The following is a 27,412-nucleotide window of genomic DNA, read 5'->3' as shown; positions in this document are numbered from 1 at the left end:
ACAAGTGGGAGCATACGTTTGTAAAAATGTAGGTGCTATGAGTAAGGTGACTTCCCAGCTGATCTCTATTGTGTTTGAGTCACAGCTGCTAATTGTAGCAGGTCCACACACATCCCTTATTCCCTGGAGCAAGCTGACCAATCGATACCAGAAAGAGCCAGAGCCCATTCTGTAGTAGCATCGACACAATTATTTCCTGAGGTACTGGAGCAGGACATTTATAATCAGAAACTGGGCAAAAGCACCAACGTGAACCTGCAGGGCATTTTCCTATTATGCACGTTATAAGGATGGTGGTCTTAGTTTACACCAGTAAAAAGGAGAATCAGGTCCTTTCTTCCAACTGTTGTAATGGTCGTGGTTGAAGGGAGGGACCGAAAACTAGGAGGCAAAACCTTTTCCTTAGCTTTGTAAATCAACGTGCCATGAGAAGTACTATGAGAAACCCAGTATGTGTCCCCAGAGTGATTTTTGCACTGAGCTGAGAGCAGGAGGCTCATTTAACCGCACTTCTGAATATCACATCTTCATTTAATAATTGAGATTAATTTATTGCAAGAAAAAGAAGCTCCTGCTCATTGATCATCCTGTTTGAGAAGCAGTATGATGTTTGTGTCACATGCCCACCTGATTTTGAAAGACACTGAAAAAGAGGACTGAAAATAAAAGATATTGTATAGCTGCTAATCCTTATTAAGAGTGTTTGTGTATAAATTAGGAATCAACTACAGATTCATCCTTTTGTGTACAGTGCATATCTTGCTGTCAGAGGTGCCCTAGATACTGCTGCTTGAGGTTATGCCTGTACTGCATTGTGTAGCCATACTTTGCCGTTTCCAGGCAAAGTGTCCTGTGCAGAAGTAGAAGGCTCAGAAGAGGGACAACCTGGGAGTGGGCATTTGGATTCCCTCTTCTGTACAATGACTCTTGAGGAAACTCCAGGAACTTACAGGTCTGTTAATGAACTGTCATAGGATCATGGAATCATTTAATAGTTTGGGTTGGAAAGGATCTTGAGATCGTCCAGTGCCATCACCTCTCTGGAGCAGGGTTGCACTCCTCTATTTCACTGCAAAGTCAAACAAGGTAGAGTGCCCTGGTGAGAACTGAATCTGGCAATTGCTACTCCCCTACTGACAAGTTTGTTTGACTAACCTTGAGGCAAGTGCGAGCACTGGGAAAGGAGGACAAACATCATCTGATGTGGTTACCTGTGATGCAGAAGCGGTTCAACCAACTTGCCAATTCTGTGGCCAGGTGTAGCTTAGAATGTTGAACAAATACGTCAATCTATTTTAGATTTAGGTGGATGCCGCAGAAAATACATGGACCCAGTCAGAGATCAATATGATCAGACAAAAGCCGTTTATTACAAAGCCTTAACCCCTTATATACTATTTCTTACATGCGCTTACAGTGATTTGGCATATTATGATTGATACATGTCTTGAAGACCCCCAGTGACTAACAGATAATTGGTTTAGCACAGGTGCGAGAACTTGACCTCGAAAGCTTGCCAACAGTCCACAGTTCTCCTTAACTGGGTGAATTCCAGCTTCTTATCTTGCTTGTTTAGGCTTCCTCGGGCATCTCATGGCCTTGCTGTATCTTTCAGGATTAGTCAGTTTATCTACCAATTATCCATTCTCCTGTGAGAACACTGCCTCCACAGGTGGAACTCAGAATAAACACCACAGCTAATCCTAACAAATGTCTCATTGTGGTTGATAACTTTCTTCTCCTCCAAATGTCCCTGCAGTTTCGCTTGCGTGGAGAACATGCCCGTGTCCTGGGCTTTGCTGTGGTGGCACTGTGCATTGTTAGGCAGTCGCTGTGCTCTCTTTCAGAGGTACCTGCTCTTCAGTTGTGAATGAAGAATTCTGCTAGCAGAGGCAGTGGAATGCTCCATGATCTTTCAACCAAAGGTATTATTTAAATAATTGGTGTTGTTGAATTGTCATTAAAAGAACAGTTCTGGATGTTAGAGCAAAGTGATACCAGAATAGCAGAGAAAATCATAGTTCTTCTGAAGATCTTAGGTATAATAAATGGGTGTTATTGAAACAGGCAATAGTGGGAAGGAATACAAAAGGCAAAAATTAGGGAGCTAGAAGGGTTTTTTAATATAATAGCAACATAATTAAACACAACCCCAGAATTTTTAAATGTAGCTTAGAGTAAAAGATTGCTCTAAAAGACTGAGCAATAGAAAAGTTTAGCAATTGATTGAAAGAGTTCCTCTTTCTAGCTGGAGAAACGCGGAGGAAACACAAATTGCCTGGAAATGGTATGCTTTTAAAATGTTTCCATTGTTGGATAGTTATGTGGTTGTACAGCTTAGTGTTTGGTGGACGGCATCTGAGAATTCTTTGACCTTGCCATGTTAAAGGAATTTCCTTGAGTTGTGATTTCCTTTGATAAAGCTTGTTCAGCTTGTTCAAATCAGCCTGCGTTTACAACATGGGAGAAGGATGGTGAATGCATCTTCTGGATGCCTCTAGGCTAGCTTTTGGGTGAGCGGTGGAAAGTCTTAGTCACACATGTCCTGTCTCCAGAAGATTCATGTGTTGAACAGGGTAGGAATTCTAGAAAAATCCCCTACACTAGAGGAGTTAAAAGAGTCAGTTTCTACTTCAGTATCTGGTTTTGTTTTGAGCTCGTCATGAAACGTGGGGGAGGAGAGTCTTCCCATAGAAGATGTAAGATGGTGTACCCGATGTAAGAAAAAGAACTAATGCCATGTAAGAACATGTAAGAAAGAAATGTTTTGAAAGGTACTGAAGGAATTTAGGAGTCAAAGAGCACAGATTTGAAAGTGTCTCTCAAAAAATAGTTACTACATCCAAAAATGAAAGCAGGAAAAAAGGGAGCAAATGAAAACCCGGGCAAGCATACCAGGCACAAAGCCCTTGTTTACTCCAAGACCTTCATGCTTCACTATGTGCATTGGGTTTTTATATGCTGGATTGGGAGGAACAAGAAACAGAAAGCACAAGCCAATCTCAACATAAGTCACACAGGGCTTTCTGGCACTTGCCCTCAAAAGCAAAGGGAGTGAAGTTGTCTCTTTTTCATGAACATCAATCTAAGAGTTCCTCAGTGGAGGAATCCCCCTGTACTCAGCCAAGTGGGAACTACTACTTGACTTTTCTGAGGCTGATTTGAGCCAAACCAAAGCAGTCACGAATAGGGTCAGTAAAGTGCATATACTCATATGGTTTCTTCTCCTTATAGTGATTGTACTGCAGATAGTGACTAGAGGGTTGAGTGTGACTGCTGGCTGCATACTGACAGAATTTCAACTAATACACTTCTCCATTTTTCATCTCTGACATCCATACATGACTTGTAATTGTGAGTCATGGGGACATCTCCAGGAATGAGGAGGCTGACAAAAGCCTCAAAAGGCAAGAAAGACATGCCACAAAGTGCTAGCCTTATTTAGCAAGGGGAAATGACTACCTCCCAATGGACTCATGTAATTCAGGATTACAGAGATAATTTGTAAGCCCCAGGTCTTCGAACCACTCCTATCTCATCAGTTATCACCGGCACTGTGAGAAAGTGCTGCTTCCACAGCTGGATGTACCCAGAAAAACTGCACATACATACACATACACATACATGTGCTCTGAAGTGGAGCAGAGTGCAGAGTGCTCGTGCACTGGGCCACGGCCACTCTGAGGGCAGTTTGGTCCTCACCTCTTGCCAGCAGCAGGCCATGCCCTGAAGCAAAGTCTCTTTTTTTCCTCTTGTCCTCTTTGGCTGCTAAACAGCTCTGGAATACAACCAGTCTTTCAATGGCCTGAAAAAGAGAACTGAGCACCGAATGTGTATTGAATATGCCAACACAGAAACTGTGTAATTCACCTTCTTCCCCTCAGTCCTCTGGACACTGGCTCAAAGAATGTGCATTTGCTTGTTAAAGGCATCTTGTAAAAAAGGGGAAAGAGAAGCTACTTGCCATACTGGAGTTTTAGTGGACTGATTCACGATTCAGCAGCTCTCACATAAGAGTTCAAGTAAGACAAGCCGCTTGTCACACTCAGTGACCTATCTCTGCAGGGATCATGGGTGTACACCCCTCTGCAGACGCACAGGATCCTTCTTCAGGCAGCATGCCTTATCCTTGAAAACAACAGCCAAGAAACCAGGTAGGAACGTTGAGGCTTCTGTCCTCACCGCTCCAAATCCAACCCATAAAGCAAGGCAAGCAGTGTTATCTGGTATTTTTCCCTGGGTTTTATTTCTCTCTAACTCTTCTTTTCAGTTCCAGTTTTGGTCTTTGCTGCTGTGAGACAGTGATTGCAAGACATGCCTAGCTATAGCAGTACTTTCCCTGCTTAGTTTCCAGTTGTTAAATTGTTTTAATTTCTCTTCTAACACACATGCACTAGATAAAATAAATAGGACTATCCTTTTTTTTTTTTACTTGACTGGAAGCAAAACTTCTTATTCACTGGAGGAAAAGCTGACTGCTGAGCAGGGGGTTCTGTAGTTTTCAGTGGTTTGGCACAGGCGGTTTTATTTAGGCAATCACTTGTGTGGTTTAATTCAGTGGGGCCCAGCTGAGAAGTAAAACCTCTTGACAAAAGTTCAGCATGTGAACTTTACTGCAGGCAGCTTGAGCAGAAAGAGAATGACCTCCTACAACAATGGATTCTGCACAGGCCCTCCCTCCTCTTTTGCTGATAGATGGATCACTAAGAAAACTATCGGTGTCCTCCGAGACATTTGGGCTTCTTTCTCACCTTTCCTAAGAAAATGCAGGATGAATCTGGTCTGGAAAAACTGTTCACAGTTCTGTACATTACAGTACACAAAACCCATGGTAGCCAACTGGGGAACTATTAAACAGAAGAGACTTGGGCTCCTTGGGAACTGGGGTAAAAAACCCAGCAAACCAGCCATCCTGGGTTCAGTGTAACAGTTATTTTTCTCCTCCCCACTAGCTGGTGCAGGCCTTTGGTTTTGACTTTAGCCTGAGAACAACACTGATAACACACTGATACTTTTAGTGGATGCTAAGTAATGCTTACCCTGATCAAGGACTTTTCAGTCCCTCATGCTCTGCCAGTGAGGAGGGGCACAAGAAGCTGAGAGGAAGCAGAGACAGGACACCTGATCCAAATCAGCCAAAGGGGTATTCCATACCACAGCACATCATGTCCAGTACAGAAACTGGGGGGAGTTACCCGGAAGGTCCAGATCACTGCTTGTGTAGGGCTGGGTATAGGTCGGCAGGTGGTGAGCAATTGTATTGTGCATCACTTGTGTTTCTGTTTTCTTTTCCACTTTTAGTTTTATATTCTCTCCCCTTTTTATTTCACTTATCACTATTATTATTGGTGGTAGCAGTAGTAGTTTTGTGTTATACCTTAGTTATTGGACTGTTCTTATCTCAACCCATGGGGTTTACATTCTTTTCATTCTCCTCCCCTCCCTCCAGAGGGAGTGAGGGAAGAAGGTGGGGAGTGAGCAAGTGGCTGCGTGGTTCTGAGTTACCAGCGAGTCTTAAACCATGACAGTGCTTTTTGGCACCCAACATGGGGCACGAAGGGTTGAGATAAAGACAGATCTTACCAGAGTGTGTCTGGTCATATTTGTGATAAGCATTCACTGTTTCGGATTAATAGTCACTCATCACAATGTTGATTTATTTGCTCTCAGAGCTGTTGCACTCAGTCTCAGAGTTTCAGCATGTTGTACCTTACTTACAGCCAGTATTTGCTAGTTTAGTGTTTATCACCTGGGGGGCCTGGGCTAAAGCTCTTGTTTCACTGTACATCATGGTAATGACTTGTAATGCAATAGAATCATTGATCTGGGCTGGCATGCATTGTCAGCGTGATCATCACCTCTCTACTTTGGGAGGCATGTAATGGGAATTGTTAACAATTACACCTCTTTTTTCCCCCCTTGGAAGGCCAGCGTGTGGAGGATACATCCTTCCGCCTTTTGACAAAAAGCAATCAGGAAACTGTACTACCAGTGAAGACAGAAGACAGCCATGTCACTGGTTTTAAACAGTGTGAGAGCTAAAGAGTTTTTACATCTGCTCCAGCAAAAGAGGATTATTTGAAGCTGTTTAAAGGAGGAGAGTGAAGGACCTTAGCAGTGGTGGTGTGGAGACTTCTCCCAGATATAGGGAAAAGACACAGGAAGAGCACAAATGTGCTGCTAAAATGCAAACCAGCTACCACAGGGCAGTTAGATCCAGGTGCCATTGTCACCCCAATGCATGGGAATGGCTTGTGGTTGTTTCCCGGGATTATAGGCCCTTTATACCACATAGAATCATTTTGTTTATGGGCTGTAGGGTTTTTCCTTTTTATTTTAAAAAGATCCAGTTTCTTAACCACAAATTAAATGCTGTTTAGACTCAACTCTTTAAACCATACAGGATTTCTCTCAGTTGTATTTTACTGTTGTGAAGGATAGGTTCCTGTTACAATACTGAAGGGTAAACTCTCCAGCACTTCCGGTAGCTGGCATCATCACGCTGTCTCTCTCACCTCCTCCTTCTGTGTCACCCTCTCCTCCCCCTTTACTTTCAATTCCCCCTTCTTCCCCACACTGCCAGGACAAGCATGTTCCCTATTCCTCTTTCCTCTGCACGAGGTCTTCTGGGTATTCATCCTGCCATTTGCACCTCGGGGGCTCTCTATTTCTCCTATGGCATACCCTGTCTGCAGCAGTCCTGCACCACATCACTTTCTCTGTAAACCAGAGCTCTGTCATGGCATGTTTCTTGTTGCTAAAGGCTATGAAGCACACAGAAGTCTTTGCACCAGTACATGGGAAAAGGTGAGATTAACTTTCTCAATAGCCTCTCTTGCTAAAACTTCTTCCTGTTTTACCACTTCTTTGGGAGTACTGGAGAAGGTACTGGAATGTTTTCATATTTCATATTTCCTCATACCTCTTCATCAGGGACTGTAGTCATAGGACAAAGGGTGAGGATTTCAAACTTAAACAGGGGAAGTTCAGGTTAGATATAAGGAAGAAGTTCTTTACTGTGAGGGTGGTGAGTCCCTGGAACAGGCTGCCCAGAGAAGTGGTGAATGCTCCATCCCTGGCAGTGTTCAAGGCCAGGTTGGACAGAGCCTTGGGTGACATGGTCTAGTGTGAGGTGTCCAAGCCCATGGCAGAGGGTTGGAACTGAATGATCTTAAGGTCCTTCTCAACCCAAACCATTCTGTGATTTTATGATTCTATGTTTCTGTGATTTCATATTTCTTTCATTCTTCCTTCTTACAGCGTCATGGAGGTCTTCATATTCTTCCTTTATGCTATGATACTTCTCCCAGGTAAAAGGCACATTTTTAATTGTAAAAAACTGTTTCGATTATTTGTGTCCTGCTATGTGATACTTTCTCATCCACTAAAAAGCTCATTCCTTAGCAGTATTTAATGATTTCCATTGCACAACCAAGGTCATATAGCCTATGTAATGTGTATTTAAATTGTGTGCAGGGGCTCTATAAAATATATAGCAAGTACTTTCTCCAACTTTATATCTTTACATTACACTTGCTTTACATTGCTCTTTAAATTTTTGATTTAAATCTTTCAAATGTGTGCATATCACCCCCGTACATTATAAAGCAAAGCAGTATTAAACTGAAACCTCACAGTTTCATGTGGGACTACTGGAGTTGTAGACAGCTGCAGAGATTATTTTGCAGTCTGGTGCTGTTGAAGAGCAGTCAAAATTTTGCACCAGGAGAAAGGCTAAAAATCTTCTCCTCCTTTTGAACACAGCAGAGGTGTTTGTATCTTTTGGGACAGAAGACTGCTTTTCCCATTCCAAGAAAAGATAGTCTTCCTGGCCCATCACCACCCATAACAGTGGACACATGCACTGAGGAAAGTAAGGGGAAAATCATCCCTTATGTGCTACAGTTCATCCTTTCCTTGCATGAAGGCGTAACTGTGTTTATTGACTATTTCTATTCACAAGATCAGCAACCGAATGATTAAATCTGACATTTAATTTGTCATCAAACTCTAGATTAATTGCAGAAGAGTTAAATCTGACATTTAATGTGTCATTAAACTTTAGATTAATTCTTCATGAGACTGAAAGTGTTCACCTGTTTCTGACCTACTGGTCATATATTCCCTAGACACCAGCATTTACCACACAGGGTGCACTTCACAGTATCTTCAAAACTGCAGTGCTGTGTTCTTTTAATAGGAGAACAAACTCAGCTTTTTAAAAAGAAATTGTGCATCTATCTCCTTTATGGCAGCATTTCATTATCCTTGGGATGCTATACTCAGGGTGCAAGAATGGTTTGGACCTTTTGCCTGCAGATAAGTATAGATGCTTGCAGCCTCTGTGTGGTAGGTCTTCGTTGGAGAGTAAAATATAGAAAGGAAAACAAGAAACAGTTTTATGACCTGAACTCCACAAGACTAAGTGAGTCAGTTTGAAGAACTACATGTCTTGTCATACCTAGTGGGAGCATTTGTGTCTAAATGCTGGCAGTTTACTGCTGCTGTCATTACGTCTTGCCTATGTGAGTGCAAATACTTGGTGTTCTTCTGTAGCTGATGGAAATCTTCTTTGTTGAAGGTACCACTGGCACCGTGCATCAGGTGAAGTCATTTCTCAATCACACTGCATACCTATCCTGTTATTTTCCAAACTCTCAAAAAAGTGACATAAAGGATTTAATAGTTTTTTGGCAAAAAGGCCTTGAAGTGGTGCATGAAGTGTACCACGGCCAAGAAAAACATGATAATATTAGTCCTGAATATAAAAATCGCACCAAGATGGATATGGACAAATGGACCTTGCAGTTGTTAAATGCAGGAATTCTGGATGAGGGACTGTATACGTGTATCATACAGCAGAGAGTTGAAGGAATTTCAAGTGTCATACATCAGTCTGAGTGCTTACTGCACATCATTGGTAAGTAAGCTCTTCTAATTGCCATCTGGTCTAGGGATTGGTGGGGTTTTTGGGGGGAGGGGTCCTCTGTCACTGGAGCTGGATTTCTAAATCATAGAATCATAGACTAGTTTGGTTTGAAAGGACCTCAAGATCATCCAGTTACAAGCCCCTTGCGAGGGGCAGGGGTGCCTCACATTAGACCATGTCACCCAAGACATGGCCTTAAGCACTGCCAGAGACGGAGCATTTACCACTCCTTGGGCAGCCTGTGCCAGTGCCTCACCACCCTCACAGTAAACAGCTTCTTCCTTATATCCAACCTGAACTTCCCCTGTTTAAGTCTGAAATCCTCAGCTCTAAATGAAATGTACTCAGGTGATAGTAATCAGAAGTAGAAAATGAGGTAATAATTTGCTCAATATTTCATGTTCCCGAATCCCACCCTTCCATAGTTGTAGTGAAAACCATTCTGCCTTCTTCCTCTTGCCTCCTGGAAGTTTTATGGCTTTTAGGACTCCGTAAAATACAGTTCTTCATTTGCATCTGATGCACTACCTTCTATTAAAAGTAGCAGTAGTTATCATCGTTGGTGGCAAATTACAGTTGGAACATAAGATTTCTGTGAACACACAGCTATTTTATGATCACATAAATCACAGAGAAAATAAGAAAAGAGCAATTCACGTGGAGGAGTAGAAATTCGTATGTTCAGTTACAGGAAGACTGAAAATACTCTGAGGAAAACGTGCACGCATTGATGAGATTAGACTTGATTTCTTGTGTGCTATCAGATGAAAAGGCAGCAGATCTTTTAACAGGAGAATGGAAGTGAGAAAGCAATCTTTTCCCAACACCTTCTAGTATTTTTAGTAATTCCTAAGATATTTTCCTACGGTTTTTCTATTTTAAACTGTTCTGTTAGTAACCTTAGTCCATACGCCTGTGTTCTCTCTTCCGCTGTGATAGTGCATTAATAACAACGGTTTCTAACTTCCACTGGTATTTTCATGCCTCAGGATACTGTTTCAAAAGAGAACAGGCCATGTGTAACTGCAGCCAAAACCAGAGTATCAGGATGTCTGAGCCTATTTAGCTTTGTGCTACCAGCAAATATTCTCTCAATCCACAGATAGGAAACCTAGATTGTTAATTTTAATCCTCCCAGAATCTACTTGACCAGTATTTTCAGCAAAGTTTTATAACTCAGAAACTCACAGTGTGCACTCAGGATCAAGGCTTCCAATTTAAGAGAATCTGAGCATCAACTGCTCAGTTAATTCAAGCAGTTTGTTGTAGCTTAGCCAGCGTCTGAGCAACATGTTATAGAGTCTCACAGTTAGGCACTGAAACTCTCCTAGACTTTTCAAGGAAGACTGTTTTAACCTGTGTGCTGCTGGTTTCCTTCCAAATGACTCTCTGTTCAATAAGCTCCCAAAGGAAGAAGCAGCATAAAATCCTATTTAAAAGAATTAGAAGGAAAATACAAATGTTGAAATGTGCTAACTTACTGTTTCTTAAGTAGAGTCTCGTATAGAAGGCTTTTTGTAGTGTGAGGTGTTAAAATGGATGTTAGAAAGACTGAGTGCTCTACAAGAATGATGGGACAGTTATACAAAGCTATCTTGATCACTTGGTTGCCTAGCCATTCAGAAATACAGAAGTACCTTCTGATACAGTTTACATGAGTTATTTATATATATTACATTAGGCAAATATATAGATAATGTATAATAAATATATATGCATAAATCATCCCACAGCCAGGATGATTTATATAAGAACACGAACACGTATCTTTCTCCAGAAGGTATGGTGGGCTTCACAATGGAAAGCTTTGACTCTTGGAAAAAACAAGGTAGGGACCACGGGGACAAGCAACTTAACAGGAAATTCTGCTGCTATAGCATGTCTCTAGTGCTTCTTTTGGATGGATCAATAAGGGAAGTGAGACTAGGGAAGCTTTTTCAAACTGTGTGCTAGGAATAAAACTGATGTCAAGAGAGAGACATAAAATTTGTGTCTTCATTTTAAAAGGGATGTTAGAAAACTTACAAGCATAAAAAAAGCTCTACTAGAGTTATCTGAAGGGGAAAATTAGTCCAACTGGAGACATTAAAAGATCAATCTGATTAGACACAATACTGAGAGGAGACTGGTTTTCAGAGTGTGGGAACCTGAAATGCACTTAAAACACTGGATATTGAACAAAAAGCTAATTTGCTTAGTGAAGATATAAAAACAATCAGCAGCTGGAAGTAAGTGAAAGGTAAGGGAAATTGTCACTTTAGAAAATAGAACAAAACCAGGTAAGTTGATTAAGCCATTGAGAAGAATATTCAGGGCTTGACGGATCTGTTGTCTCTTGAGGTATTTAAGCCCATAGTGGTTTTGGAAGATATGTTATCTTTAATACAAAAGACTTCCTGAAAGAGGCTTCTCTGTTAACAATCCAAAACTCACAAATACATTGCCCATACCCTGCATGCAACCAACAGCACTTTTCAGTAAATTGAGGTTCCCAGAAGCCATAAACCAGAAGTGCTTTGATCAGGGTATTTTCCCCTGCTTCTACTTGTTTACTGTCAACAGGATTGAAACTATTAAATCGCTGTGATGATTTGGCAAATTTCATAGGCATAGAACACGTTCCTGCTCTCCCTATAAAATGCCAAGGAGAGAATAAATACTATAGACCAGAAGCTGGAGTGAGCAGTCAGCTAAGCAAGTCAGATCTTGAAGAGAAAGAGGAAGTCTGGGCTTTCCTGAGGGACAATTTAGCTAAATTTAACTAAATAAAGAAGGTGGGAATTTTTCCATTTTGAATTCGCAACCATGGATTCTCTTGGAATTTGAGTAAGCTAAATTCTGCTCCATGTGTGTTGGGATAGAGCAAATAAGGTAACATTATATTTCTTCATCCATCCATACTTACAATTCACTAGGGGAAGGATTGAAGCCTGAATCCAACACATTTGAGCAAGTGTGCAAAAGAGTTAGGCTCTCTTAGGCTCATATTTTTCTAAGAATCCTTTTCCCCTTCTCCAGTATTTCTCCATATTGCCTTTAGTCCTATTGCCACTAACGTAATGAAGTATTCTCAATGAGTCTTGAGTCTGTTTCTTGGGTTCTGATCTTGTGCTTGATTGATTTTAACTTGCTGGATGCCAGTGTGCAATCAGTATTATGTCTACATTCTCTCCTTTTCCTTTATAGTCTGCTATTTCCACTATGACCTTTTAACAAAAGGAATCCTGGTTTGGGAAAATTTGGTAGACTATTTAATAAAGAGTGCTTCTATTTAGCATTCATACTCACAGACCCATTGTCTGGCTGATCAGACTTATGCCCTTGAAACATTCTGAGGACAAGGAGAAACAAGTTCAGACATACACCATAACAAACCCTTCTTGGGACTCCAATTGTTTTCCTAAGAAAATTGCTTAGATTTGTTTCTGCCTGAAAACCTCAAATAATTGGAAGGAACTGTCATGAGATGCAGTATGTCTGACTCATGATGCTTTCTCTTTGGTCTATTTCAGCCAACTATAGTCAACCTGCAATAGCATGGCTGCACAAAGGGGAACTAAAGCCCAGTGAATATTTGAAGCTTTGCTGTTCTTCCAGTGGAGGTTATCCAGAGCCCAAGCAAATGACTTGGTTAATTTCACATGAAAACAGAACACGCAGGCTTATGAATCACATGGATATCTCACAGGATGCTGTAACAAAGCTGTACAATGTTACTACCAAGCTGAATACCACAGTTCCTACAAACACCCTCACTAATATCAGCTGCTTGCTTCACCTTGGAGAGGAGCTGGGGAGCCTTGTCTCAGTGCCACTGGGCATAGGTGAGTGCCCATTTGCCCTTTCCACTTTTTGCATGGGTCGGAGAAGGGCACTTTGTAGTACAGATAATGACAGCAGCATAATCAAGGCAGAGAATAAACACTAAGTAGCAGTAAGAGTTGGTTACAAGGGTTGTATGTTCTCTATCCAGTTCACCAACACCCACCGCCACCAAATTCCCTCTTCTTTCTGTATGGGAAGTCTTATTGCAGCAAGAATTGGGCACAGAGAAGGAAGGTTACTGCTGCACAATCCAGAACACAGTCCTGTTTGTCACCTCCATAGATGCTGCTGTAATAAGCAACATCTTATTAGGTGGCAATAATTAGGTGGCAACCAGTCTCCAGAGGTGACAGCTGTTGAGAGTGGTTGCCACTTCACAGGATTAGAGAACTGCTGAGATTGGAAGAGGCATCTGGAGATTATCCAGGTCAAGCACTCTGCCCAAAGCAGGGTCAGTAGGTAGTGCAGTGCAGGGCCTTATTCAGTTGAGTTTAAAATATCTCCCAGGATAACTTCTCTCAGCAAACTGTTCCAGTGTTTGATCACTCTGACAGTAAAAATGTTTTGGTTTTTTTCCTGATGTTTAAGTACTTGAACTGAATCACTCCTTAGGGAGAGATAGAAGGCTAAACAGAAATGTCCCTTAGACCAGATTTGGCTCAAAATCTGCCAAAGAGACTGTGCTGAGTTTTAGTGTAAAGGCCATGAAATTTTGCCTAGTCTTAGAAGCATTCCTGGTGGTTTTCATAACATTTGGCAGGACAAAATATGCATTCCAAAACTGCTATCTGGGGACTTTTTTCCTCTAAGATTGTCTCCTTTTTTTTTCACACACTGCTTGCAAGAAGAAGCTGGGGACCTGAATTCCAATAAGGTTTTTCTGCTGGATCATCTCAGGGTTCCACATGGCTGATCCTTTCTTTAAAATAAAGCTGTATTTTATTTATCTCCTGGGAAAGGAAAACATCCTTTGACATATTTTTGTTTGTAAACTACAGCACAAACACATCAAAATAAAGACAATTCCCACTTTGGTCATAAGTTCATTTGGCTTGCACATGTTTCCTTTAGACAGCACTGAAGGTGGAGAGCCGTGGTTCAACTGACAGACAGGAACAGGGAGCCAAGAGGGAATGGCAGAATTGCAGGAAAGCCTGCTAGAGCAATGGCAGAATTGCAGGAAAGCCTGCTAGAGCAATATAGGCATGCACCTTACTACTGCAGATGTAGTAGATAAAAGAAGTTTGCCACTTGTTCTGAAAAAGTTCCAGGGTGCTGTTTTCTTCATATAAATCTAGCTACAGGGTTAAGTCATCAGTGCTTGACGTGACAAACTGCCTCTGATGGCCTGACATTCTAGCATTTTTAAATAACATTAAAATACAGTATAGAGGTCTTCTGAGGTTTGCACAGCTCTACATGGGTGTTAAAATTGCTATATTAGCTAATATACGTATTAACTATATTAATTCTATTAGCTATAGTGCTGCATCCTTCCTTCCCTATTGAATTCTTCTCTCCTCTCTGGCCTATGAAAGTAGTCATGTGATAAGCAGTGATGGTGGGTAAGAAACCAGGAACTCCACATAAAAAAAAGGCTCTGTTTGGCAATAACTGAAGCTCTATCTGTTGCTAACCTTAGCAACCAAAATCTCAAAAGCACAGTAACCAGAAATAGAGGGAAAGTCCCTTGATTTACCCTGCTCTTGCGGGGGGGTTGGACTAGATGATCTTTTGAGGTCCCTTCCAACCCTTGGGATTCTGTGATTCTCTGCTACTTTCACATCCTTTATGGCATTTCATTAGGCTTTGGCCATCATTTACACACATACCCAGTAGTAACATAACCCAGGTTCTTCAAACTTGCACAGTAGCACAGAGTAGCATTAGCACAGTAGCTGTTTTATTTAGCACATAAGCTCTTTTATTAATTAAATTGCTGATCTCTCACCTATTACTCAAATATCATAAAGAGTACTTTGCCTTACTGTTGTTGAAGTGGCCACTAAGACCTGAGAGTTTCACTAGTTATTGGAAATGGAAATAAAACATTGGAGAATGATTTCTTTGCAATACTGAAGCATTGCAAAAACAAAGGATGCTGATTATAATTCGCATAACTTTGGGATAGAGTGTTTCAGTTAAGTCACCAAATTAAATCTTTGTTGTATCTTCTCTGTTTTCTTATGCAGAGATAATTCAAGGGGAAGAAATAGAGCAAGTGAAGATACATTTCTTTGGCCCACTTATAGCTGTGATTGTACTGATCACAGTTCTTCTAGGTTTTGTGATCTTGAGGAGTAGAAATATCTCATCCAGCAACCAGAGTAAGTTACTACTCATTCAGTTCTACTGTCCCTCAAGTCACAGACTTTGCTCTTTGTAATTATCCCTTCACCTACATTCAAGATGCTGACAGAAAGTTAGATTTCGTGCTGGACTTAAGCTAACCATTCTTGGACAATTCAGTTCCTGCAACAACTTAGTCCATCCAGCAGCAAGTCAAAACATCTTTCTCCTATCTTGTCCTGGGATCCAATTCTCTGTCCACTCTGTGCTCTGTGAGACTGCCAGGTACCAGCTTACCACTTTTTTCTGCAGTTTCATCATTTCCTTTTTCCTGGGGTTTGGGTTGTGGGTTGGTTTTTTTTCTGTTAGGTGGATTTGGCTCATAAAATCATTGAATTGTAGAAACCTTTCTTGTCCATCAACATTTATAGAAAGGTGGTGCTGGGTGAGAGATGAGATGTCATTTCTGTCAAGTGGAAGTATCTCTGTCAACGCAGAGCTGAAGGGTCAAGGCATTGCTCCACCACAGGCAGCCCAACTCTGGGCTGGAATAATCATCTTGTACTAGGAACGGAATTTGAACTTTGCATTGCTTTTTTCTATTGTGTTCCAAGACTGGGTCTCAGCTGTCCAGGGTTTGTTCTGCACTTCAAGTTGATGTTAGAGTCTACCCTTTCTTATAGCAAGAGGGAAATGCATTCCTCACAGTCCTGTTTCATTATGCAGCCAAGTCCTGACCCCTACCTGATTCTTCCTCCAAATCCTAAGATAGCTAAGACATTTACTATGAACTCTCTTTCCGCTCCAATTTCTCATGTTTCTGTAAATCACATATTCATCTATTTTAGGTGTCAGTCTAGCAGTCTAGAAGCTATCCAGCTTGAAACTTCAGCCATCAGCCAGACTGCTGACTGGAAACCATCTCTGCACATAGCAAGGCCTGAGGTCCTGTGTTCTTACATGGTGTGCCAGAAAAAGAATCCTCCCCAGATATCCTACAGAGCAACATGCAACATTTTTGCCTGATGGTTAAAATACACTGTCCAGTGATCTCTGCTTTTATTTTTGTTCCAGAATGTAGTAAATATGATGCTCTGCCTGTCTGCATGACTACCTTTTTGCTGCATCTTCCATTACATACCGTGACATTGTAAAACCCTGAGTCAATGAAGAAAGCAGAGCTGCGTGGGTTTCAGAAGATTCAGAAATAGAAAGTGTTAGGCCACAATCTGTGGATCACAACCATCACTGGAAACATGATCAGAGGCAGGTTATTAATTATGAGCCATAAACACTTTTAGGATAGCCAGTGTGACTTTGTACCAGTAACTTTCTTGTAAAGCTCCACCACAGAAAGAGGAAATTCAAGGCAATTCCCCACCCTCTGAGACAAGTTGCACAATTCCTATGAGACCTTTGAAACTAGAAATCACCTAAAGGAAAGACTTGCTTTAAATAATTGCTGGTTATCCTTTTTTTAGTACCTTCCAAGCTTAATCATAGAATCATAGAATAGTTAGGGTTGGAAAGGACCTTAAGGTCATCAAGTTCCAAGCCCCCTGCCATGGGCAGGGACACCTCGCCCTAAACCATATTACCCAGGGCCTCGTGCAACCTAGCCTTGAACACTGCCAGGGATGAAGCCTTCACAGCCTCCCTGGACAACCTATTGCAGTGCCTCAATACCCTAACAGGAAAGAATTTCCTCCTTATATCCAATATAAACTTCCCCTGTTTAAGTTTTAACCCATTACACCTTGTCTTGTCACTACAGTCCCTAATGAAGAGTCCACCCCCAGCATCCCTATAGGCCCCCTTCAGATACTGAAAGGCTGCTATGAGGTCTCCACGCAGCCTTCTCTTCTCCAGGCAGAACAGCCCCAACTTTCTCAGCCAATCCTGGACTTCCAGAAGTTGTGATTTGTACTATTTGTACTATTCACAACAGAAGTTGTGAATCTGTACTATTTCAGGTGGATGCAGGGATAGAAAATGAAAGCATGAGGTATCATTCATATGTGTAGAAATCTACATATACAAAATCAAGGTAATCATATAATGAAAAAATATAAGTAGATTGTCTTCCAATTTGTTTGACTGTGTTCCCCTTTTCTGAAGCTTGCTTCAACCCCTGAGGATAGAGCAATCCATACACTGTGGTATGCCCAGCTATCAGAAGTAGTTTTAACTTTCAGAAAAGATTCTCCATTTCACTCAGAATGTGCCAGTTGTCCAATCTTGAGCGATCTCTGCACTTTACATTCTTCAACAGCATTGATATCTTCCAAGAGGAAGAATGCAGCAGAACTCAGATAGAATCCTGCTGTCTTCATGGCCTGATATTTTCAGCAAGAGCAGGGATGTTACCATCACATTGCAAGACAAGTTTCAATGTGTTGAAATTTTCAGTCTGGGGGCTTAGACTCTCCATGGTATCTGCTGGGTACAAATACTCTTTTCTGTCAAATTATGTGAGTTGCTAGATTCCACCTAAATTTTTACTCCACTTTCAAGTGTGTGAGAGAATTTGCATGTCCTTTTGAGTCAGCTAAACCATTTGGGAGTAAGTTTGTTAAGCTATTACACTAACATTCCAGATATTGACATTCAGATTAATATCATTCAAATTTTATTAAAAGTTAAAGTTTTTATTTTTATGTAAAAGTTTATATTTGTTAGTAAACTTATTTAATGACTTAATAAAATACATGTCTTTTTTCTGTGTTGGTGTTTTATTCTCCTTCCATTAAAGCATGAAGGAAATACCCACATTTTCTGTTCTCAGGGAGAAAAAACTCCCAGGATTATTTCTTGGAAGCAAATGAATAAAAAAGGAATTGCTGCAATGACCAAAAATGGCACAGCTAAAGGTTTCATTCATGGAGCTGGATATATGTGCATGATATATCCGTGTATTCATACCTCGATTTATTGACCTATTCACCTCAAAGATTAGATACAAAATTACAGTCTGAAAATTGGGCCTTTTGATTCTATGCTGCAGATTGTCAAATACATCTCCAGTGGGTCACACAATCTTTAACTTGATTAACATTTGGTTCCTTAAATAAAGCACGTGTTGAACTATTAGCTATACTAAGTCAGGCAGATGCTCACTGGATTTATGTTGTCTCTCCTGCCTTTTTTAACGCATGCTGTAATTCAGTTGATTCTTCTCAACATTTTCCCTTCCCGCCTAAGTCATCCACCCCAAATCCTCACTAACATTGGGGTTCAAAACAATAGCTAAACCCTACTTTGCTCCTACCCAAAAAAGCTTTGTGGGTCTTTTGTCTTCCGTATGCCTAGATTAACAAACGCACACATACACTCTCGAGCTCACAGTCTCGGCTCTCCCTTACCAGTCCCTAAATTCTGATGTGCTGGTCAGCTTTCTGCAGTGAGGGAAAAAGCCCTTCACCATGTTTCCCCATAGAACAAAACCAACCAACAGCTTCTTCACAATGGTATCTGGAAATCTATGCTAGGACTCAAGAGTCCTACTCTAGAAAATTCATTTAGCAGAAAAAAGAATTCTGAGAGCTTGGAATTCAACAGGTTTTGCAACATGTCATAGTACCTCTGAGGGGGCTTTTCACCCCAATACACTCCACTATCACTATCAGCGGTTGTAACTAGTGACAAAAAGCCACACACATGGTGGGTTCATTTTTTCTTTTGACAGCTCCCTTCCATCCTTAATTTGTTGCCCATCAGTGAAGTTGTTTGTTTTCTCCCTTGCCATCCCTCTGCTTTAGGCTACCAACCTGCTTCTTTTACCTGCTCAATTTCTCTGCCTCCTCTTTCCTTGCTCTTAAAATCAACTGTATTCCCCACCTGCAGCTAAAGGCAGTTCAGGGGGAAAGAAAAAGAAGGGCTTCAGGGAAATCATAGTTTGTGTCTCTCTGTTCAAATGCATTAATCCTCTGCACTAGCAGGTGTAATGAGCACAGTAGCAAGTCACAAGAAAAACGTAGCCACTTTGTTCGCATTTCTGTCCTCCATATGAATTCATTCAGGTTTCCAGGTTATCTCCTCACCCACTTTGTAGTCTTTTCTTTGACAGCATGCTTTGAGACATTTAGTGACTCCATAAACATGGCAAGCAAACAAATCAGTGTACACTCACTACATACCACAGCATGGAACAGCTTCACTTAAAAACACCATTCCTTCATTTCTAGGCAGAACAGTGTGAATTCCAGAAAATGCTAACAAAGAAATGGAAATGGTGTGTTAGACCAGTAAACAGTGCACTAAGGCATGCCTGTCATCAGACTTGTGATAAATTGCTTTAGGTTTAGTGAAAACCCATCACTGAATCACAGAATAGTTGATGTTGGAATGGACCTGTGGAGATTATCCAGTTCAACCCTCCTGCTCAGGCCTGGAGCAAGTTGCACAGGTTCATGTCCAGACAGTTTCTGAGCATCTCTGAGGAGGGAGACTCCACGACCTGTCAGGGCAACATGCTGCAGGGCTCCAACACCCTTTTCAATGAAAAAGGGTGACCGAGCCTCATTCCTTGTGTTCAAAGGGCAGCTTCTGGGTTTCAGTTTGTGCCCATCGACTCTGGTACTGTCAGTGGGCACAAACAGCACCTTTTTCATACTGCCCTTTCAGGCATGTATACACACTGAGATCTCTTTGGGGCTTCTCTTCTCTAGGCTAAACAGTGCCAATTTCCTCAGGCTTTCCTCAGATGAAAAAGACTCCAGTCCCTTAATTATCCCTGTGGCCCTTAGCTGCGCTCTCTCCAGTATGTCCGTGACTCTCTTGTACTGGAGAGCCCAGAACTGGACACAGGACTCCAGGTGGGGCCCCACTAGCGCTGAGCAGAGGGGAGGGATCACCTTCCTCAGCCTGCTGGCAATGCTTTCCCTGATGCAGCCCAGATACCGTTGGCTGTCTTTGCCACGAGGGCGCACTACTGCCCTACCTTCAACTTGTCCACTGGGCCCATCCATGTACTTTTCTGTGATGCTGCTTTCCGGACGGTTCGCCCCAGCCTGTACTGATGCATGGGATTATTCCAGCATAGTCCACAGTCAGTTCTGAGGGGATTGTCATTTAACGGGCCATCTAATGGAAAAATGTCCCTTAGTGGACTTTTTGCTCTTCGAGTGAATTATTTGCTCCTGAGGGTTACATTTGACCACAGAAATTGGCAATTTTATTAAAGAAATCTAGTTATTGCGTACATTGCCTCTTAGGTTTTGGTTTCAGATTCTAGTTCTGCCCCTTTTCCAAACTCAGATGGAAAAAAAGGAGAAGGAAAAAAAAATATATGAAGCACTTACCCACACTGGAATGCTGGGCTGCTGTTATTCATACCTGGTCTCACTTTGTTCCCCCATCTTCTGCACTAGAAGGGCCATAATGCTGGGGCAGGCAAGGGTTTAAAGCGTATTTTCTGATCTCAGGATGAGCTACCAGAAGGTTCTCAAGACAAAAGATACAATTAGGCAGGAAAGCTGGGGGAGATGATGTGGGCTGAGAAAATGTATGGAAAAGTGTAATGCACCAGGCTAGCAGCCACAGGAAGTGCACATGCATCAAGTGCAGTCTAGGCACAAGCCCATTCATCACAGACCCCAGGAAATAAAACGTTCTAGCAGCTCTCTGCCTGTTGCCTACTGGGAAAAGCTACTCTCAAGATAACAGCAAGGGCAGCTTCCGCACACAAGTCCTGAAACCTGGAATATTCCCACAGCCCTTGGCTTGTCGTACCTCCTAACATACTTGTGAGTTGTATGGCAGGTGTAAGTAGATTAAAACTTGATGACAGATCAGATTTTCCTATACTTGGTATGTGTTTGATGTCAAGACCTGCACACCTTTTGTCCACTGCTTTTTTTTATACAGTTCTTAAAAAAAATAATCAGGAGAATCCTAAAAATGATGCCTAGCCACCCCTTCCTAATAAGCAGTGCTTATTATTTCAGAAGAACATAGACCTAGGAAAAGAACGGAAAGATGAGGTGAAAACAGCTCAAACTGCAGTTACATATACCCATGCACAGCTGATGAACTGTGTACATTGCCCACCCTGTACAGAAGAAGAGAAGTTCAATAAAAAGCATAACTAGCTTGATTCAGAATGATTTTCTAAAGCTTTTCTCAGCCTAGTTCTATTCCTGTTATCAAGAGAAACTGCTCCCTTTTCAGAGGGTTCAAAACTGAGGAGCATCTTCCACTTCAACAACTTTCTTTTGCACCCTTTTTCATCTTCACCCTCTCTCTCATACAAGTATTACAGAACCCACAGTCTGAGAGACTTTCCTCAAGGTACACCATGAAAACAGCCTTTCAGTTTGCCAGAATTACAGTCTGAGAGGACTAATGCAATCCTTGCAGGTATGGAAAAGGGATTTGACACAGAAGCAGAGATCTTACTTCTTTACCTTGCACTGGTAAATACACTACTGTCTCCAGAACCATAAGTCATATTTTCAGAAGATGCTCAGCCTGGCCTCAGCCCTGACCCCTTTTGGAGTTGGAAGGTGGACCAAAGACCTCCTGAATCACAGAATCATGGAATCAACTGGGTTGGAAAAGACCTTTAAGATCGTGAAGTTCAACTATTCCCCAGCACTGCCAAGATAAAGATACAGGAAAAAAGGACATTTATTCATGTGAACAGAACTGTAAAGCAGTTCAGGCAAAATAAGAAGCCATAGACTTCTATGTCTTCAAGACTGAAGTTCAGAAAAGAGGGGAAATGAATTATAGTATATGTTTGAAAGTGAAAAGATATTCAGCAACTGACTGCAACAAGGAGAATGGAATCCATATAGACAATTGGGAATCTGGATGACAACACATCAGAGATGGACATAGACTCTCCAAGGGGAGAAGTTCCTTTTTTATGAAGCTTATAAACCATGGAGGTGAAAGTTGCAGTTGATAGAAGGCAGTTTTTTCTCTTGGGGAAAATGTTAATAATTTAAAATATATTCTCACTCTTAAAAGGGAAATTATGGGGGAAAAAAAAAAGGGTTTGTAAAAACTGGAAAAAAATCCTGTCCAAGCATTCAATTCCAATCATGTCAGTGCTGTACAATGTGAACAAAATAAGGGTCAGAATGAGAATATATGAAATATCAAAATAATCCTTGCTGAGTTTCAATTATTCGCCCAACTTTTTAAAGACAATTTTAGTGATTTGTTTTCAACATTTTCAAGAGGAATAAAAAAATCTGTCGAAATTTTATGTTTAATACCTAAAAGCTTTTCTGCACTGAATTTTCTTTAGTGGCTGATTTCAACCAACATAACAAGGAACACTGGGATCTACCAGGAATAAAGAGGCCTGATGGTTTTGGTTACATAGAATCCACTATCTAGTATTTGCCATTAGATATGTATTAATTTAAGTACAATGTTTTTTAAGCTACATAGAATAGTACAATTCCATTGTGTATACTCTTCTCCATCAGCTGTATATCCTGACTCTTGTTGGTCAAGAAGGTCAGACAAGAAAAGGCCCTCTAAAAAGAGTCTACATGTAACATAACCATGAAAAGACAAGAAGTGTAGTACTAAAGCCTTTCAGTTTGCACTAGCACTCCATACAATAAAACATCAGCCACGTGAGACATGAAAATCCATTTTCTTACATGCCTTTGACTATTTCCAAGCATTCAGGCAGTAGGCGCCTGTAGAAGATGGCTCCAGCATCACTTTTGTTACACACCCGTAATGACATGATTCCCACTGCACAATGTAGAGTAGCACTGACAGAAGTGTGAAGCTGGGTGGGGGTGTCATAGTGACATTTTGCAAAGCATGATTTTGTCTCATTCCCTGGTGACCTCAACATCTTAAGGAAGGGTAGTGTTATCATGTCCTTATGACACTACCTAAGGCAGAAAGTGAAGAAGAGTTTAAGCTTTGTCAGAATGAAGCAAGTATTCCTGTGATTACAGATTTTTAGCAGCCAACTTTTGCTTTCCCTGAGCATTTGAGGTGGTAAACTGAAGAGCACATGGGACTTCAAGTCTTTTAGACATGATCATCATTATTTATTGGCTTTATATTGAAAGGTTACTTACCTATTATTGATGTGCTCTGAGATACTTTGTGTGCATTCCTACTCTGGCTATACAAGCAATATTAACTGAAGTTTTTGCCTGGGCAGTAGAAGTACCCTAAAACCCCATTTCTTTTTCTTTCCTTTCTCCCTCTCATATGTGCAGGAAAGGAAAGAAAGAATAACAGGGAATGGCCACCCTTTTGGTCCCAGCAGCAGCTCTTCATGTTCCAAGAATACAAAATATTCTGGAGGAAAGCCACCAATATCACTTGGGCTGTTGCAGTTGATACCTTAACTGTAGGCAAGAGCCTCTCTATTCTACCTTTCACTGTACATGTCTGAGCAATCTGCAGTAAAATAATAGTGTCTGTGCTGACCTTGCCAGCCCCTAAGTCTCTTTGACTCAGACACAACAGTCATTGGACTCCCCATGGATTTTGCTCTGCTAATATGAGAAGAAAAAATTGCCTGAAAGCCAAATTGCATAAGAAGCTTTAAAACCAAAAGGTGCTTCAAAAGCATCCAGAGAAGAAAATGTCCTGATTCAAGTGCACTCCTTACATAACCTCCAATACATATGTCAACCAATACAGTATATTGGATGGCAAGCAATTGCAATGGGTCTTTGCCTTCCTAGTTCTTCCAGGTGATGTAAATACAATCAAAATGCTTTTCATGTGAAAAGGTAAAGATAACAGCAGATCACCACAGGCTTAAATGATTTCTCCACAAAGATTCTTTGTGAAAAAAATGGAGATCCTCTGTAGCTCCTAATGAAAAGTTTCTGAGCATTGGTTCAGGTAAATCTAGATCTTGGCACATTAGGACCTTCACAGTAGCTCAGGGGGAGAAAATCAGAGGAATTTCTTAGTATATTATGGCAGTACTGCTACTGAGCACATACTCAGCATTCAGTGGGAATATCCACTGCTTTTATATATAGCTGGTAGCATCAGGAAGAAGTGAGTTGGATTTTACACTGTATAGAATGCAGATTGTTCTGACATGTTTGTCCAGTGGTCTTTTCCCAGTAATTAACTGAAGAGGAACAAGCTTACTCTCTTCCTCATTCTGAGAGTTGGAAGCAGCTGATGTGATTAAGCAGCTGAGTGATAGTCACTCTTAACTGGCCCTGGAACCAGTCCTGCATGAACTATGCTGGGAGCTAGTAGAAATATAACATCTTCATCCCTTCCTTATCATTCTGGTAAGTGCGCACAGACCAGCATCAAAAGGAGAATTTATCTGTGTGAGTTTGCATATTTGAAGATGTGGGTGTTTGGTGCTTCTTTACATGGGAAAGAGTAAAGATGTTTGCCTGAAGCTCCATTCTGTTCAGAAACTCCTGCAGTGGAGTGACAGGTGAAGTGCTTTCAGTGAAAGAGAAACGTGGTTGCCCTGTTAAGCTATCCAGCCTAATTTATAATTAAACAACTTGTGTGATGTATCATAAGGAAAAAAGTATTAAGATGAATATTTGGGGGGAATTTTCTTCTTTTTTTTTTTTCTTCTTTCATTAAGTAAGATTTCTTGATTCACAGACCAAAGGAGGAATCTGCCACCTTTAAGTCATAGAAAAAGAATTACAGGGTCCTCTACAATGTCCCTGGTGAGCGTAAAAAACAAGTCACTGGTGTTGTGGACCCTTACCCTTAATGATTTCTCTCCTGCAGCTTAACTCCCACATAAAAATAGAGAACTAAGACCTGACCTACAGCTATCTCCTACTGGTTTTCCTGCTATGGAAACATGTCCTGAGAATGACACTGAAATGGAGTCTTGGCCATAAGGAAATGTGCCTGGGAGATTAAGTTACCTCTAGTGAGGGAGCCGTGTGAAGGCCTAATTCTGTATGTGTCGTATTCATTCTATGTTACAATCAGGTGCGAGCTGATTTATAATCTGGCAAAAATGAAACCTTTCAGCAACAGGGAAAGCCTGGAGCTGAAATGAAGTAGCTAAACAGCTCCAAAGAAGAGCTGAGGAAACATTAGGAAACTGACTTTAAGGGAAGACACATGTGAAGGTCCCAGTGTTTTTGTAACAGTGAGGTGTATGTCAGGGTAGACACAGAAATTGGCATTAGAGCTATCTAGACATTTGGGTGCTCGATTCGTCAGCATCACTATAATATACAAGAAATTCCCAAGGGATGTAGACAAGTACTGTCACACTGGGCCAGCCATGGGAGAACCAAAGCACAGAGTTAAGCATTTTGGCTGAAGCCATACAGGAAAGCTTTGATGGAGAAAGGTACAGAATCTGATCTCCTGAGGATCACTCCACTCTGATTCACAAGACTGTTCTTCCTTGTTGAGTGAACTGCTTGACAAGGGATCTCAGTCACTGCAAACCGCTTTTCCAACAGCAAATACACATTCTGGGCTTTGCTTGAATGAGGTTAAAAGAAGAATGTAGATGTTTCTGAATGGTAACTGGGTAACAACCAGGTTTAGAATCTGGACAGGCTTCAACCTGCAAGGAAAAAAGAGCACAGTGGAGGAAATAAGTCAGAAGCTTGAAAGTAGCAGTTTGACAAATCTGATTAAAGGAAGTATTGCTTTATTGGCTTAAGTATCCTATATTCTTATTGGAATATATGCTTTTATACTATCTAAAGCAAATATCCCTGCTTGTCAACCATCAAAACAGGTGTACTTAATCTTTCATTAATAACTCTATTTCTTAAATCAGCCATTGGCATTTCTATGGCTCCCGAATCCTAGACATGTGTAATCAGTACACAGCAGTGTTAATAGATTTTCCATAGTAATCCTTCTGTAGTTGCTCACTTCCCAGGCACCTAAGGAAGCATGTTGCATCAACAGTACAGTGCAGATATAGCTAATGGGAAGCACCAAGAAGCTGTCAGTAGGCAGGAGGGACCACCTTACTAACCTGATCAGACACTTTTGAACTTTACATGCTGGAAAATAGACAGAAATAGACTGATTGCCTTGCAAATGATTTGTCTCATGTGCAGCTATCAAGAACATGCTTTCTTAGGTGTGCATATCCATGTGGCTAATTGACGTCTCCGGTAATTCTAGTCCCTGTAAAAACAACCCAACAAACCTTCATGTTGCCATCTCTTTACCCTACATGATCAGGTCTCCTACTCAGGATACCTGCATCAGCACTTTTTTCCTGTGTTGATCTTGCTGACCTGTAGCTTTTTGACAGCTCTTAATACAAAGCTAGTTACCACAAGGTGATGCATGTGAGGAGTTTTGCATTGCTTTTAAACAGTCCTTCTTGCAACTGGTTATGGATTTTCTGAAGTAATGTTGTTCATTAGGAAAAGCCATCTCTTTGAAACCAGCCCTGCTAGGGAGAAAGACCAGCTTTGCATAAATTGACTCAGTAAAATCTGAGGAATAAATTATGTGGTTATGAGATCTGAATTTAATGTTTTCAAAACTAAGCCTTCTTTTTCAACTGGAAAATCTTTTTGTTTCCAATATTTGTGTTTTAAAAGGTTTAAAATATTCAGAAGCTTAGATGGAAAAAGTGGTTTTCAAAAGCAGCGTAACAACATTTCAAATCTCTCTAACCCTTTTTTCCCCCCAGAATTTCTATTCACTATATTGGGTAAGCTTAGGGGTGTTGTGCCACCTTAAGAAGAGATAATTCAAAATCAGACCTTCACAGAAACACAAAATTGCTTGAGACTCCTCTGTAAACTTTAATTACTTTTTTCACATCACTGATGCCTGTTCTGATACTGCAAATCAGGCACTCTTCTAAAGTGGTTCTTACTGGGGCCTTTGCCAATAACTTTGCCTATTTTCCAAACATCTGCTTGTGTTCAGCAGGTTCATTTAAAATCACAGCCATTGGCAAAATGACTACATTCCATCATGCCCATTCCTGTAGATCACTACAGGACACTAGGTGTTATTCAGACTTTCTAGATCAAAGAAACAACCATTTCGTAGTTCAGTTCCAGGGTCTGAAATACTGCAAGAACAATCGTCTATCTGTACAATACTGTGCGATTTCTACTTTCATTCTTGGCTGATGAGGGAAAGTGAAGAGATATATAAGCACTTAAAAGTATAAATGAAATCTGAACTTTGAGTACTGATGTTTCATACCTTGGACAAAACACACTTGGCACTACTTTTGTCAAGCTCTGTATCCAGCAAACAACTTCTTTTATACTGATTGTGCTAGTCCTGAGTCCCATGTGGAGATTTGATACTCAGGGTTCAGGGAGTCAATCGGAACCTGCAAGAAGGCTAAGATTTAAGCAAAAGTATTGCTGCACTATGTGCTGTATATAACTGCATGTGTTTCAATATGTGTGCTCTTATAAAAGTGGACAGAGTAGA

The 27,412-nt window shown here is 41.0% G+C and overlaps 1 protein-coding gene across 2 annotated transcripts; it reads left to right on the top strand.

The window, feature by feature from the left end:
• The first annotated feature begins 1,803 nt into the window (after window positions 1-1,803).
• On the top strand, window positions 1,804-16,511 carry CD86 (CD86 molecule). 2 transcript variants are annotated; one of them, XM_061365355.1, is made up of 6 exons: window positions 1,804-1,925; window positions 7,261-7,310; window positions 8,582-8,920; window positions 12,442-12,753; window positions 14,947-15,081; window positions 15,892-16,511. In XM_061365355.1, the coding sequence occupies exons 2-6, from the start codon at window positions 7,265-7,267 to the stop codon at window positions 15,909-15,911; spliced, it is 852 nt and encodes a 283-aa protein (XP_061221339.1). In that variant the 5' UTR covers window positions 1,804-1,925; window positions 7,261-7,264; the 3' UTR covers window positions 15,912-16,511. The 2 variants fall into 2 exon arrangements, with proteins under 2 accessions (XP_061221339.1, XP_061221340.1); XM_061365356.1 differs by lacking the exon at window positions 1,804-1,925 and adding an exon at window positions 6,361-6,807.
• Window positions 16,512-27,412: the final 10,901 nt, after the last annotated feature.

Source organism: Neopsephotus bourkii, unplaced genomic scaffold (assembly GCF_033783945.1).
Source record: "Neopsephotus bourkii isolate Nb327-2 ecotype Australia unplaced genomic scaffold, CSIRO-AGI_Nbou_v1 NB_1287, whole genome shotgun sequence".
NCBI lineage: Eukaryota > Metazoa > Chordata > Aves > Psittaciformes > Psittacidae > Neopsephotus > Neopsephotus bourkii.
Note: the sequence above shows the minus strand (reverse complement) of the source record. Positions and strands in the feature narration are given on the sequence as shown.

Coding starts and splice junctions, on each gene's coding strand:
- CD86 (XM_061365356.1), top strand. CDS start 6,740: ATGGCATGTTTCTTGTTGCTAAAGGCTATGAAGCACACAGAAGTCTTT. Junction 6,808..7,260: donor GCACCAGTACATGGGAAAAG/GTGAGATTAACT, acceptor TCCTTCTTACAG/CGTCATGGAGGTCTTCATAT. Junction 12,754..14,946: donor CTCAGTGCCACTGGGCATAG/GTGAGTGCCCAT, acceptor TTTCTTATGCAG/AGATAATTCAAGGGGAAGAA.